This window comes from Mustela lutreola, chromosome 7 (genome assembly GCF_030435805.1).
Source record: "Mustela lutreola isolate mMusLut2 chromosome 7, mMusLut2.pri, whole genome shotgun sequence".
Taxonomy (NCBI): Eukaryota; Metazoa; Chordata; class Mammalia; order Carnivora; family Mustelidae; genus Mustela; species Mustela lutreola.
In genome coordinates, this window is record NC_081296.1 from 126675190 (window position 1) to 126689728 (window position 14539).

The 14539-nt window shown below is 40.8% G+C and overlaps 1 protein-coding gene across 3 annotated transcripts in view; it reads left to right on the forward strand.

Annotated features, from left to right (window-relative positions):
* Window positions 1-2367: 2367 nt before the first annotated feature.
* Window positions 2368-14539, forward strand: part of GALC (galactosylceramidase) — a 66085-nt gene continuing 53913 nt past the window's right edge. Inside the window, exons 1-5 of one of the 3 annotated variants that reach the window (XM_059182607.1) lie at window positions 2368-2590; window positions 9400-9468; window positions 9704-9767; window positions 11734-11847; window positions 13805-13944. In XM_059182607.1, the coding sequence (XP_059038590.1) occupies window positions 2396-2590; window positions 9400-9468; window positions 9704-9767; window positions 11734-11847; window positions 13805-13944 (582 nt within the window). In that variant the 5' untranslated portion in view covers window positions 2368-2395. Of the gene's footprint in view, window positions 2591-2611; window positions 2817-9399; window positions 9469-9703; window positions 9768-11733; window positions 11848-13804; window positions 13945-14539 lie in introns of those variants that run through there. The other 2 variants (XM_059182605.1, XM_059182606.1) reach the window with 2 other exon arrangements.

The following is a 14539-nucleotide window of genomic DNA, read 5'->3' on the forward strand; positions in this document are numbered from 1 at the left end:
CTCAGAATTGGTAGGGAGCTTAGCATTCATTTGACTTATCATCTGTGGCTTGCATCCACTGGTGCTCAAATTCTGGTTTAAAATATTGTATTAGAAGGGATGGACCAGAGTGAGTTCAGGGAAGGTATATCTGATATGGGAAAAGGAGGCAGAAGAAAATCATTAAATTTCCTTACCTACTGACAAGCCCTTGAAACAGGCAGAGTGACCCCCACCTTAAGGCTTTGCTATGGGCAAAGGACAATCCTAGCCTGACCAACCCTCTATCCCCAACCAGGATCCTAGAAGCCTACTCTAACAATTCCTTTTGGAATCTTTATCTCTAAACCTCCAAGATAGTGTTGACAATCATTACCAAGTGTATGGTACACTGATACACATCTAAAGGGTCTCATGAGAAGTTTTTTTTTTTTTTAAAGATTTCATTTATTTATTTGACAGAGAGAGATCACAAGTAGGCAGAGAGGCAGGTGAAAGAGAGGAGGAAGCAGGCTCCCTGCTGAACAGAGAGCCTGATGCAGGGCTTGATCCCAGGACCCTTGGACCATGACCTGAGCTGAAGGCAGAGGCTTTAAGCTGCTGAGCCACCCAGGCACCCCATGAGAAGGTTTTATTACTGATAATGAATAACCTTTTCCCCAGACAATAACTCACCCCACAAGATCCTAGAAACCTTGCTTCCAAAATTCCTTAGAGACTTACGCCATCCCTGATTCCCTCCCCAACTTACAAGTATATAATAGACCACTCCTCACATCCCTGGGGCAGCAGCTCTTCCTGCCCACGCATCCTGTCCCCGTGGTTTAATAAACCACAATTTTGCACCAACGATGTCTCAAGAATTCTTTCTTGGTCATCGGCTCCAGACCTCACCCCATCAAACCTCACCTATGTTCTAGAACTTCATCATATCTATGGAACCTGCATAGATCCTGACTTGTATCATAGAATGGTGGTGGTCGAGAAGGTAGAGTCCAGACATGTGCTGTACTGGGAAAAGAAGAAACAGAAGAAAAAATGGCCCATATGTAGGGAGCTATGTAACTTAACATCCAAGCCAGAGCACTTTTGAGGGCAAAAGGGGCGCTATTAATAATTATACCAGAACAATAGACATAAGCTGGGACTGGTCTTGGTAAACCAAATAAATCTAGAGTAATTTCAGAGAAAAAGCATGCATAGCTATTGTCCAATAAGAATGCAGGGATAGGGGTGCCTGGGTGACTCAGTCCTTAAGAGTCTGGCTTTGGCTCAGGTCATGATCCCAGGGTCCTGGGATCGAGTCCCCCATTGGGCTCCCTGCTCAGTAGGGAGCCCGTTTCTCCCTCTCCCACTTCCCCTGCTTGTATTCCCTTCCTTGCTGTGTCACCATCAAATAAATAAAATCTTAAAAAAAAAAAAGAATGCAGGGATAGCTGAAAGGCCTGACAACTTCATTTTTGGGACTGCATGGGTACTTTTCTTCCTTATAATTGTTGTCCTGAAACTTAAATTTAGGTTTCTAGTTAAGGGGCAAAGCAATCTAAATCCAAACAGAACCCTGAAGATAAGGTCTCCTGTGTCCTATAGCCTTTGAGTCTCCTCTTTGCCATTTTGGGGTCTCCAGGGCTGTGCAGATACTGAAGGTCTCTGCAGACAGACGGTCTACAAAGGGAGATTTTGGGATCAGAAATGCTTTCTCTGTAGCCACCCTCTTTAGTTTGCTCTGATACAAGAAGATTAGAAATCTCAGACTGGCGCTTAATGTGGCAAAATCCCATGACACAATTTCCCTACCAGTTTAGGGTTATCTTCCTGAAACCATGTCAACGGGCAATGCAGGGTAGCTGATGAAGTTGAAAGCTAAATAAACGCAGTGGTTACCAGAATCGAGAAATTTGTCCGAGAAATTTGTTTGCCTAGTGTGTAATGCATTCAGCTGATTTATTGAGGGCCTGTTACCCTGTATTTCATGTAATCACGTGTCCCCTTGTGGCTGCTCTTGTTTTATCTGACACAAAAAGAAACTTAGGCTCAGAAAGCTAAGTGACTCAACCAGGGCCACACCTGAACTGGGACCTCCTTAAGGGATGTAGGTTGGGTGTGGCCCTAAGATGATAAGGGAAATCCAGTTCCCTAGGTGGCCTTGGACATCCACCTCCCCTGCGATAACGCACTCCAGTAGATGAAGCCGGAAGAGAAGCAGAGAACTGAGTACACTTGAAGGCCCTATCTCGACAAGGTCAGGACCGGAAAGGGCTCGAGCTCCGGAGAACCACAACACTATTGTGGCCCCGTGGGCGACCTGTGCCCGCACGCAAGATGGCGACTTTGGCGTCAGCAACCTCCTGCCCTTCTCCATCATGGCGGCAACCGGACCCGCCTCCCTGGGCGCCGGAGTCATGTGACCCACACAATGGCTGAACGCCGACTCCAGGCTTCCCGGCAACGCCGAGTGAAAGCCATGACGGCCGCCGCGGGTTCGGCGGGCCTCGCAGCGCTACCCCTACTGTTGTGCGCGCTGCTGGTGCCGGGCGGCGCGTACGTGCTGGACGACTCCGACGGGCTGGGCCGGGAGTTCGACGGCATCGGCGCGGTCAGCGGCGGTGGGGTGAGCGGCGGGCGGTGGGATGCGCGGGCGTTCCCAGGGGGGCGCCCCACAAGCCCCCGCGGCGCAGCCCGGCGTTTCGACGCACTCCAGTCGCGGCCCCACTGTTGGTCGGTGCCCCTCGGCCAGAGATCCGGGCGGCTACAGTGTTGGAAGCGGCGCTTGTTCGTTTTAGATGACCCTATAGAGGCGCTTAGTTTTAATAGAGGAGGATGCGGAGGTCCACCGAGTAAGTGACAGGTGTAGGCAGGGACAAGTCTGGGGTTCGTACTCTTATCCCGGGTGATGGAGCCTGGGCTCTCTTTGCTGTAGAGAGGGCATTCCTGAGGGTCTCTCCAGAAATGGCCAGGGAGCCGGGGAGCATTTTTCCCAAAAGGATGCCCACTGCCAGTCGGGGAGTCGGAAGCCCTGGACCACTAGGGCAGGGTACGGTTGGTTAACTTCAGTGGGGCCAGTGCACAATACGTTTTTGTTTGGAGGTGCGACAAGTGCTTCAGGGTCTCTTTAGGAAGGTTAGAGGCCAATCTGGGACTCCTCCACGTCCCCCCCCCCCCCCCCCCCCCGTGTTTTGTTTTTAATGGCAGGCTATGCTAGCATCAACTGGTAGTCAAGGATTGTTTACAGTTGCGAGGCTTTGTTTTTTGGGAGTCCTCAAGGTCCAAAGTGGGGTGGGTTGCCCACTGGAAAGGTCAGTGCCTCTGTGTCTCATTGGTGGCAATTTTTGTGTGCAGAAAGGGGAAAACATTGGGGGTCAACAGCCAAGGTGGCTCGCCACCTTTATGGTGTATAGGAATCACCCGGCATGCTTGTTAGAATGCACTCCCCATTCTGACTATAGTTCTGGATGGGGGCCTGAGAATCTGCATTTTAACACGTACGTAAGTTGATTCTCATACTAAGTAGTGAGAGACCTTTTCTTTTAAGTAAACTTAATTTTAGAATAGTATAAATTTACAGAAAAGTTTCCAAGACAGGACAGAGTTTCATACACCCTGCAGCCATTATTCTGTTATTAGCATCCAAACTTTGGTATGGTACATTCGTCACAACCAGTATTGATAGCATATGAAAATCCACACTTCCTATTTCTTTAGTACTTACCTAATTCCTATTTTCTGTTCTAGGATCCCATCCAGAATACCAATTGCATTTAATTGGCATGTGTTAGTCCTTTCTTGGCTGTGACAGTTGGGATGAATGAGTTCCTGTTACCCTGATATTTCATAACATTTATGTGTTGGCAGACAGGAGCGCCATTCCAGCCTTGTGTAAAATTGTGTGGGCATAGCTGGTAATTGTCTTAGTTTCCTGGTCATATTGACAGGTGACCTCTAGGCCTGGGAGCTTGCTTTAATAGCATGATTCTTCGTGGTTCTAAAGAAATTTACTTGCTTCTATCATAAGCTCTCTAACTATCTTCCTGTCTTTGTTTTATCCCCTTCCATTGTACCCTAAATCACAACTAGAGCTAATTTTATTTGATGTTAAGGCCTAACTCTTGAATGGGTGGTTGGTTGGGTTGAGTCAGATGGAGCTTGTATATTCAGATGCATTTCAGAACTAGCTGGACTGCTTGCTTGCTGAATGGATGTTTTGTGTTGATCTCCGCCTACTGATAGCCAGTGTTGTGGCTAGACTGGCCCTTATGGTTCTTATTATGATTGTAAGATGTCCTCAGTAATAACCATCAGTAAATGTTGGAAAAAAAAAAGGCTTCTTATTCACAGATCCTGGCAGACACATAGCACACCTGGGGCCACAGAGCAAGGGTGTGGGTTGGGGGTGAGAGCATGAGAGAGTGGGTGCGGGAGCCCCTGGGGTCCTGTTTTATTGCAGGCTCACTCATTGTTTGGATTTAAAAGTTAAGAGGGGGAATTTAAAGTGCAGTAAGAGACTAACCAAGCTGCCTAAATGGTCAGTTATGGAAATCAATCAAGATCTTTAAAACAAAGAAGGCTAGGGTCGCCCCTCTGGGCAGCCTGTCTCCTTATCCAGGTGTGTGGCTGACAATGTGTTTCTTTGAAAAGGCCATATTTGAGGTAGATGCCTCTTTGAGGAGGCTGCCCTCAGGCACTTGCCTTAACAGAAAAGAAAAAAACTGTCTGGATTCACGCTACAGTCTACCTTGATGCTGAGGCATCCCTCAGGTGACCCTGGATAGCTGATAGGTTAAAAGCCAGGGGTAGAGCATGTTGTAACCTAGAAAGTACACATCTAAGTAGGTTTATATAGCACTTCTATAATAATTATACAGATAGTAGTCTGAAATCCAGGCTGTAGCCATTGTTACAAGTTTTAAATTTCCTGCCATGAAACCAGGTCAGTGATCCTGGGGCTCAGGAATGTGTTCACAAATTTGGGTAATATTGTGAAATATTTAAACATCTTTGGCCATCTCATGTAAGTAGCAATCAAATAGGTCTTTTTAAGTGTGCTTTCCTGAATTTTTTTTTTTTTTTTTTTTTCCACAAGGAATCTCAGCTTGGACTCAGGACAGGGCAATCAAGCCAAGGACTTGCCTTTAGACTTCATCTAAAATACCTGTAGATTTGGGTGAATTCCTCTCCTCTCAATACCCCCAAATATCCTGATGTTTTTGGGCTTCCCAAGTGGCCTTCTTGGTGAGGCTGCAGGAACACTTAAAGGCTTAAAAAAATAGCCATGTTAAATACCTGATGGGAGTTCATTACAGTGCATTTGGCAAAGAACTTTGGTTATTTCTGTGACGTATAAAATTCCAAGATGATAACTAGAATTATAAGTGAGAGAATCATACCAGGACATAGCAGATGTCTAGGAATTTCATGATTTCTGGAACACTTAAATCAATCACATATTCCATATAAATTTAACATAAAGAAGATGTCTCATTACTTTTTGACAATGCTTTCCATGTAGTTCAACATCTTTCTTTTTATAAGGAAAAAGAACAGAACATTTGAGATGTTCCAGGACCGTTGGGAAAAATCTCAAAATTAGTTCAAGGTTTAAAAAGACTTCATTTAGAATTTGATTCTGGGAAATTTGTGAGAAATAGCAAAAGGTTTTAAAACACTTGATTACAATGGATCATAGACTGCTGTGAAATATTAGTAATCCATTTAAACTTTAACTAAAGTTACAATTAAAGACTTTATAGGCAAATACAGAAAGCTACATAGTTTATTAAAAAAAAAAAAAGAACCTTAGCTCTTTAAGTAGAGACTTGTTTTCTTAAGTAATCAAAGACATGATAAAGACAACTTGAAACACAGGAAGTTATTTTGATAAAATACAGAATCTTTATTTCCTAAGCAGATTACTTAAAAGGTAAAGAAAGACCTTGCGCAGTCTTATCAAGAACTAACCAATAGTCCAAGAAAACTGTCCTTTTAGCAGGTGAAAGAAAAATTAAGCTTGTTTTCAGAAGTACACTATTTATTAAAGCTTATTAAAAAATCTTTATAATAAATTATTTTATTTTTGCCAGCTTGTCTATACAAGATAAAATTCTCACTTCTCTTTTTTTTCTTTCTTTCTCCTACTTTCTACATCCATTTAGTTTGTATACTTTAGGACAAAATTGCTTTCAATTGCCTTAACAAAAATGCATCTCCATGCCTCATACCTTAACTAAAATACATCTACTTTCCTTGCCTAGAATTCTCTTATTTATTGCACTTCTAATTACATTATTGTTAGAATTTTTAACTCTTAGAAACCTTCATTTCTAGTGAAACCAGTGAGTAATTAGTTGTGAGCTGTTTACTAGCATTCTGTATACTGAAAAATTTATGAATACATTTCATAATTTCTAGAGGCATATGCCTCTTTTTAGAAAAAAATAGTAATTTTTCACTATAGCACAGGAAATGTTTACTAAGAGATCTAGATATCTTTAGCTTCTCTATTACAAGAAACCAAAAGTAGATAAACTTGTGTTCAGTAATTAGTGTTGCAATATTTCATATTTGGCAATGTGCTATATATTTAATGAATTTTCATCATTGAACTTTACAAAACACTAAGGTTTTGTGTTACCAAAAAGCTCTGGGTAATGTTTTAAGTACACATATTGTAAAACACAATTATTGTTGAAAAGTGGATGCCTTGACCATTGAAGCTTAAGTTAAACATTTGCAATACGAAAAGAAAAAAGCCAACCTTTGTGGCTTACACTAGAATGAATGACCTGGTTTTTAGCTGATCTGACCTGCTTTGTGTGTGGGGGTGGGGATGTGGGAGTTGTTGGAATGGGGAGAGACAAACCTTTGCCTTAACCCAACTTACTCTTCTTGATTTTTATGTTTTTGTTTCCTGATGTTGCAACCTTACTCCTAGGTGCTGGAGCGTATTTCAGGGTAACACAGACTAACGGGTCATTGTGTGTTTTTTACTACAGTCATTCTTCTTTTGATTTTTGTGGTTTAAACCTACAACAGCCAGTATTTCATTAAATGATGACCCATCTGTTCTCACGTCTTCACTTGTGGCATTAAATCCAGTATTTGAACTTGCGGAAAAATGGATGCCTTCATTATTTTATATTTATTAACTCAGTTTAAGATTATTAAAATGGGAAGAATGTTGCATAACTCAGAGTAGGATACTCTTTATCTATTTGATAATGTCCCTGTGTATAGTGCATTTCTCATCTAAGAAGTTTAATAGATACTGATTGAAGGAAAATGGTTGCAACGCTACTTTAGATTTCTATGTGGAGTCCCTGGTACGTAGCAAAGTTTGTGGCAGGGTTGTGGCAAATCTGAAGCTACTTAGGAAACTCCAGCGGCACACGGAAATCAGGGAGAACTCAGATTTATTATCGCTGGCGGGTTCAGCAGGATCCTTTCCCAAAGGCTGAGCACCTGACAGGTTTAGGGGTGAGTTTTTATGGTTACGGGTGATGGGGGATTGTAATGGCATGTTTCCATGGTCTCAGGGCCCATTGGCCTTCTTCATAATCTATACAGAGGCATCTCAGGAGAGTGCTAAATCATCCTGCTGGACTTGTTTCTTTTCTTAACCAAACAGGACAGCCATTGGTCTTTTCTTCTGCTTCAGCAGGAGCAATGGAGAGCAGCGGACAGGAAGGGGCTAGGGTCCGGGGGTCTCTGTCTGCCTCAGCAGTAGTGTTTGGAATGTTCTCACTTGCTCTCCCAGTCCGGTGGGGAAGGCAGTGCGGGGCAGTAGTTAAGAACATGGGTTTAAGAGCAGATTGTCAGGGGTCCATTCTGGGCCCTGCCATTCACTGTTCTGCCATGGGCAGGTTACGTAACCTCCCAGTGTCTCAGTTTCTTTTCTGCGGAGACTTTGAAACCTGGTGGGCGCATCGTGAGGACAGATGTGAAGTGCTTAGGATGGCAACTGGCACATGATTATTCTGGTTAATATCATCCTGTTTCAGGGATTGGGAAGGAGGAAGTTACATGAAAAACTTATTTGGGTATAAAATGTCTGCCATTTATTGAGAGCAATAAATGCTTCTCTCTTGTGAGAAGGCTTCTTCCCCAGCTGATTGGAAACAGCTCCAGGCCTTTCTCAGGGAGTGTGACTGGTAATTTGTTATTCTTTGATTGTGCATTTCAACATTTGGCTATTGTGCACTGAACTGGCTTTTGCCATTGACTAATGCTTTTGCATTGAGAATGACCTCGGCTTTGAGATAGCGTAATGATGTGTGTTTGCTTAAAGTTGGCATTTTCTGTGTTACGGATAGGATTGCATAGAGGCAAAATAATGCCCAAACAGCCAAACACACTGTTCTAATGGCATAATTTAGGGTTGGAAGCATTGTTTTCCCTTTGATCAGGGCTGGGTTTTCAGGCATATACAGTGTTCATTCACTTAAAGAGTGCCTATTTCAATACGGGAGCCTCCACCAGTCTGTAAGCTCTTTGAGAAGGGTGTGTTTTTAAGAACGCTTTGTACAATGCTTGCCATTTATTGAGTGCTAACTGTGTGCCAGCTGCTGGGCTATGTCCTTTACATACATCTTGTTTTCACCTTAGTACAGCTGAAGGAGTTCTAAGGAGTAAGATAGCCTACTTTACAACAGAGTGCCCTCGGTCTCATAGCTTGTAACCAGGGTGCAGACTCCTGACTCAGAGCCTCCTGTATGATGTTGCCTGTGCCAGCACAACCAACAATACCATAAAAGATATTAAATGTTTACTGAGTAAGAGAATAAATGGGGATATGAACTTGAGTAAGACACAGTCCCTGTCCTCAAGGAGCTCAGAGGTGAGACAGAAGTACGGCGATGAGGGTGCAGGGTTAGACCAGTTAGAGTAGAAATGTGGATCTGAGGCCAGAGGAGCCCACAGAGCTACATCAGATTACTACTACCTACATCAAACTAGTAGGGGGGAGCAGAAGGGGACCTTCCCTGAAGAGGATGCATTGGAGGTGGCCAAATGCGGGTGTGAAATTCATTCCAGACAGAAGAAAGAGAAAAAGTAGTTTGATAAGACTAGATAGAAAGCACAAGAGTGATACCAGCTGAAGTGTCACAGTCAAATAGTTAAGAGATTTGGGTATAAAACTGACCAATTTGAACTTTATCCTGAAAGCTCTGGGCAGAGGGGAGGTCTTGGAAGGTTTAAACAGAATATTTTCATGGTTGGGTTTGTGTTTTGGGAAGATTAATGTGGCAAGTAGTGTGGAGAATAGAATACAGGGAGGCTGATGGAGGCCCTGGGAAATGACTTTCCACCACTCAACTTTCCCCAAGAACTGGCTAAACATGGGCTGCCGGGTGGCATGCGTCAGCACTATGAAATATGTTCCTGATTGGATTTGTTTAATTTATACTTTTGAAATTTTTTTTTTAGGCAACCTCCCGACTTCTAGTAAATTATCCAGAGCCCTATCGTTCTCAAATACTGGATTATCTCTTTAAGGTAATGAGAAAATAATTATTTAATGGCATCTGTGGTATTTTTTGAAACGATGGTGAATTTTAATGGTAGAATTGATCGCCTTCACAATTCTAACTTTTAAAAAAAAAACAGAAAATTACTTTTTGGAATAAGTTGCTATTTATTTGAAATGGGTTTTCGCATCAGTAATTGTCTTAATGTACTTTGTCCTTCTTGCAGTGAATCATAGTATTAATACTCCTACTTCTTTCCCCAGCCAAACTTCGGTGCCTCTTTGCATATTCTAAAAGTCGAAATAGGTGGTGATGGGCAGACAACAGGTAGGAGATTTGGGAGATGGGATTGATTTCCTTCAACATTTTAATCTATACTTAAACTTAGGAACTGTGAATTCGAATATAAATGATACCAATGTTATTGATGTTGATTATTGCTTATAGATTGTTTTTTATTGGTCCTTTTTTATCCTGTTAAAATACATGATAATACTCATTTTTTTCTCATAAAAAATAGCATTTGGACTTTAGATTGCTTATTTAGTTGGTTAATCGGTAGTAAACAAACCCACAATTTTTTCAAAAAACTATATCACTAGACAGAGCATAGAGACAATTTAAAGTTTTTATTGAGAAGTTCAAAAAAGAAAACTTTTTTTTTTTTAAGATTTTATTTATTTATTTGACAGAGAGAAATCACAAGTAGATGGAGAGGCAGGCAGAGAGAGAGGAGGAAGCAGGCTCCCTGCTGAGCAGAGAGCCTGATATGGGACTTGATCCCAGGACCCTGAGATCATGACCTGAGCCGAAGGTAGCGGCTTAACCCACTGAGCCACCCAGGTGCCCCCAAAAAGAAAACTCTTAATGTGGAAAACATGTAGAATGTTATTATGTTATTAGCTTTAAATAAAATAATGTGGCAAACATAAAAGTCATCAGTATTTCAGAGATACAGCTTTTTTCTCTTTTAAAAACAAAATTATATTTTTTAAAAGATTTTTAAAATTTATTTATTTGACAGAGAGAGACAGAGATCCACAAGTAGGCAAGAGGCAGGCAGAGAGAAAGGGGGAAGCAGGCTCCCTGCTGGGCAGAGAGCCTGATGCAGGGCTCAATCTCAGGATCCCCTGGGATCATGACCTGATCCGAAGGTAGAGGCTTAACCCATTGAGCCACCTAGGGGCCCAAAAACAAAATTATTTTTTAACCATTAAATTTTTAATCTTCATTGTTACCCTTTTGATTGGCTTTGTGTAGTCCATGTATAATGTACAGGAAGAAGAAAATTCTCTTTGTGATAATGTAGCTTATTATTTATAGGCCAGATTCCATTAGAGTAAACTTTACAGTATCGTCTGTATACACGTGTTCCTACTGGTGACTTGGGAATAATTTTTGTTAAAGAGATATGTCTGTGTGGTGGTATTAGTGTTTAATTAATATTGAAAGAAGAAAAAAAAGATAAAAGAAACCTCTGTAACACAAACTTCCTCAAGCTGCCGTAAGAGGAGGTGTATTTCCTTGTCCACTCCTTTTATGCAGAATTGGTAATGGCTGGCCTTCTACATTTGCTGAAGTGAAATTAGAGGTAGAGATAGAGAAGTGGGTAGCTCTTGTGAATCTGATGTTTATCTTTGAGAAGAAAAGGGCAAGGCCATTCTCCTCGTGAGACCCTTCCTAACATGGGCAGATGTTTGTGAAATGTAACGTTATGAGGACTGACATCAGCTACTTACCTTGTCAAACCACAGAAGTTAGGTAGAATTTTCTTATAGAGGGGAAATACAGATGTATACTCTTTTTTCTGTCAAAGCTCTGTTGTCTTGGTGTCACACGGCATGCTATAGGCTCAAGTCCTGGGGTATGAGAATGGGGCTTAGGAGCCTGGAGATTTACATCAAGGACTGAGAAACCAGAAGTTGAGCTGATCTAACTCAGTGTCAAACATGGGGATTTGAAAACCCCAGAAAGACCAGACCAAAGCCTGGGAGAATGTAGTCCTAGGACTTCTCAATTACGTGAATTGACAACACTTCTCTCAAAGCTGCTTATATAATAGAAAGTTGTGGCTTTGTTTTTCAAGACTTTTATGATACTAAGAGTAATGAAAAAATATGAAATAATATGCTTTGATCATTCATCCTCAAGTTGTCTAAGATCATTCTTACTTGCCCCATGTCAGGATTGGAACCAGAATATGTCTTCTCTGAAATGTGTGTATGTATAGGGGAGAGGGACCCTCTGAAAACAGTGCTTCTGGTTTCCTTTCTCTTTTGCTTCTCCCCTGCAGATGGTACTGAACCCTCCCATATGCACTACGCGTTAGATGAGAATTATTTCCGAGGATATGAGTGGTGGTTAATGAAGGAAGCTAAGAAGCGGAACCCTGATATTATACTCATGGGTAAGAAGTGAAGTTTGCCATGCTTTTGCAGCCTCTTTGACTTTCAGATTCTGAATTCTGTGTGTGGAGTCACTGTTAATACTGAAGTACTAATAATGTTGTCAATACTACCATTATCGTACTAGCAGCAAAACATGAGTCAGACTTGATCCTTTCTTTGCCCTTAGATGCTGTGTCTGCTCTGTATGTGTAATACCTCAGCAGTGAGGCATTACTCTTCCCATCTACAAAAGCAGTGGAGGCTTAGGTTATGCCACTGACTTAAGGTCAGGTAATTAGTAAATGGCAAAATCAGATATAGAAGCTAATTCCATTCTGGTTGTTTTTGCAATGCTCAACTCTTATCCTCAACAAAATTTCTTACAAAAATTTGTAAAAGGGCAATACTATCTAGAAAATTATGTATTAGGTACAGTAGTATATACCAACTATTTGTAAAATTATGCATTACATACAGTAGTAGACCCCATTTCTAGAAGAGGTACACATAAAAGTTTGTTCTGAACCTCAGCAACGTGATGGTCACTGTTCAAGGCATTGCGGGTACCAAGCAATCCAGCCCCTAATTCCCGCCCTGTGGAGCTTAAGTTCTAGTAGCAGGATCATTGGATTTCTCAAATAGGACTTTTGTATTTATTTTACAGTTCTCATATATTAATGCACAGACCTGTAAGATGTTGTAAACATACCCAGTGATGGCATACAGTCATCATTTGAAATGAATTTGATTTTTTGAAACAGGCTTCCATATCCAGTCTGTGTCAGACCAGTGAGATACATTTTTTAGGGTTTAATTTCAGGTTACTTTAAAAATCATTTCAACAATCGAATTAAAGGGCAAGCATAAGTTTTTCAAAGTTAAAAAAATGAGGAGTTGGTGTATTCTTTCAAAATGGTCTTTTGTAAGAGATTCCAGAAATGTTTGGAGCAGTTAAAAAAAAAAAAAGAAGCATTATTGACTTCAGCACCATTGGGCTGCTTTCAAAGTCAGTTCTCATTTAAATGTAGAAAATCTGGCATGCTGAACCATGTTCTAACAAAGACTTACACATGCTGGGCCTTTTGAATGTATTTGGCATTTCATTGTTCTAAAATGTTCCAGTATTTTAGTGTCACATTTCTTATGGAATCTACATACACAGAGGCATTCCTCCTGAGTTTAGAAAAATAAGCATTTTGTTCTTTTGTTCATTTTGATTTTTTTCAGTGGTGTACTGAATTGGTGATATAAATAGTTGAGGAACTTAACTGTTGAGCTTATTTTGATATGTTGTAACAGAATTAGGATTTAGAATTGTAATTAGTGCTTCTTGACTATTCTCATTTTCTTAAAAATAATAATTAAGGCATTGGAAGAATGTGGGTTATCTCATCTAAATCATACCACAAAGGCATACTTTCCTATTGAGTCATTGGCATTTATACAGATATGATGACAAACTAGTTTTGCTGAATTTGATTATCTGACTAATTAATTAATTTAAGGATGCTTAAATTTTTAGAAGTTGTACTAACGAATGAGGAATTTGTATTATACTTAACCTGTAGGAATGGTTAGGCATAAGCCTAACCTCTGATTTGACTTCAGAGGAAAGAAATGGAATATTAAATATCCCTATAGCAGGTGGTGGGCATGTTAAATTAAATTGTATGTTACATTTCTTTCTATTGATAAGTGTCTTTGAGAAAGTGTTTTTATTTCTTTTTCTTGAAAGAGCATTTGGAGTTATGGAAGCAATTCTAGGGATCAGTAAGGAGTTGCTGAGTTCATAAACTGGAAGGGATTTTGAGAATTTTTGCACAGTATGTAATCTTTAAGAAGATCTGTATTAAAAAAAAAAAAAAGCTCAGTATTGGCTTTTTGCTTATCCTGTGTTCATCTAGGTTTCTTTTGCTTTGTTTCTAGTGGGGCCAGCACGGGTATGCCCACTCTACCTTTACCTTTTCCTGTCTGCAGGGTTGCCGTGGTCGTTCCCCGGATGGCTGGGAAAACATTACAACTGGCCTTATGTAAATCTTCAGCTGACTGCCTACTATGTCATGACCTGGATTGTGGGTGCCAAGCATTATCATGACTTAGATATTGATTACATTGGGGTTAGTAATGTTTTTAAAAGTCGATTAACTTTTGAACATTTATTTGTAATTTTTTTTTTCTTTAAAGATTTTATTTATTTGTTTATTTGACATATAGAGATCACAAGTAGGCAGAGAGGCAGGCAGGCAGAGAGAGAGAGAGGGGAGGAAGCAGGCTCCCTGTTGAGCAGAGATCCTGATGCAGGGCTAAATCCCAAGACCCTGGGATCATGACCCGAGCCGAAGGCAGAGGCCTTAACCCACTAAGCCACCCAGGCGCCCTATTTGTAATTTTTTAAAGTAATTTGATTCTGTGGCATTTTGTTGACTGACCATTTTGTGTCACGAGACTAATTTGTTTTATTGGCATCTGATAATGAATTAACTACGTTTGACCTTTTATTTCTCCTCTTTGCCCATCTAAATTTTGACCCCTTTTGAAAACTACTAAGTATATAATGCCTTCTCTGAACTACCTTTCTTTTTTATTTTTAATTTTGATTTTGGTATCACCCCAGCTCACGTTCTCCTTCTTAAAACGCTTTCCCTAGTTTCTTTAGTCATATAAAAATACTATATTTACCATACAGTTTAATGATTAATCTCATTTTGCTGA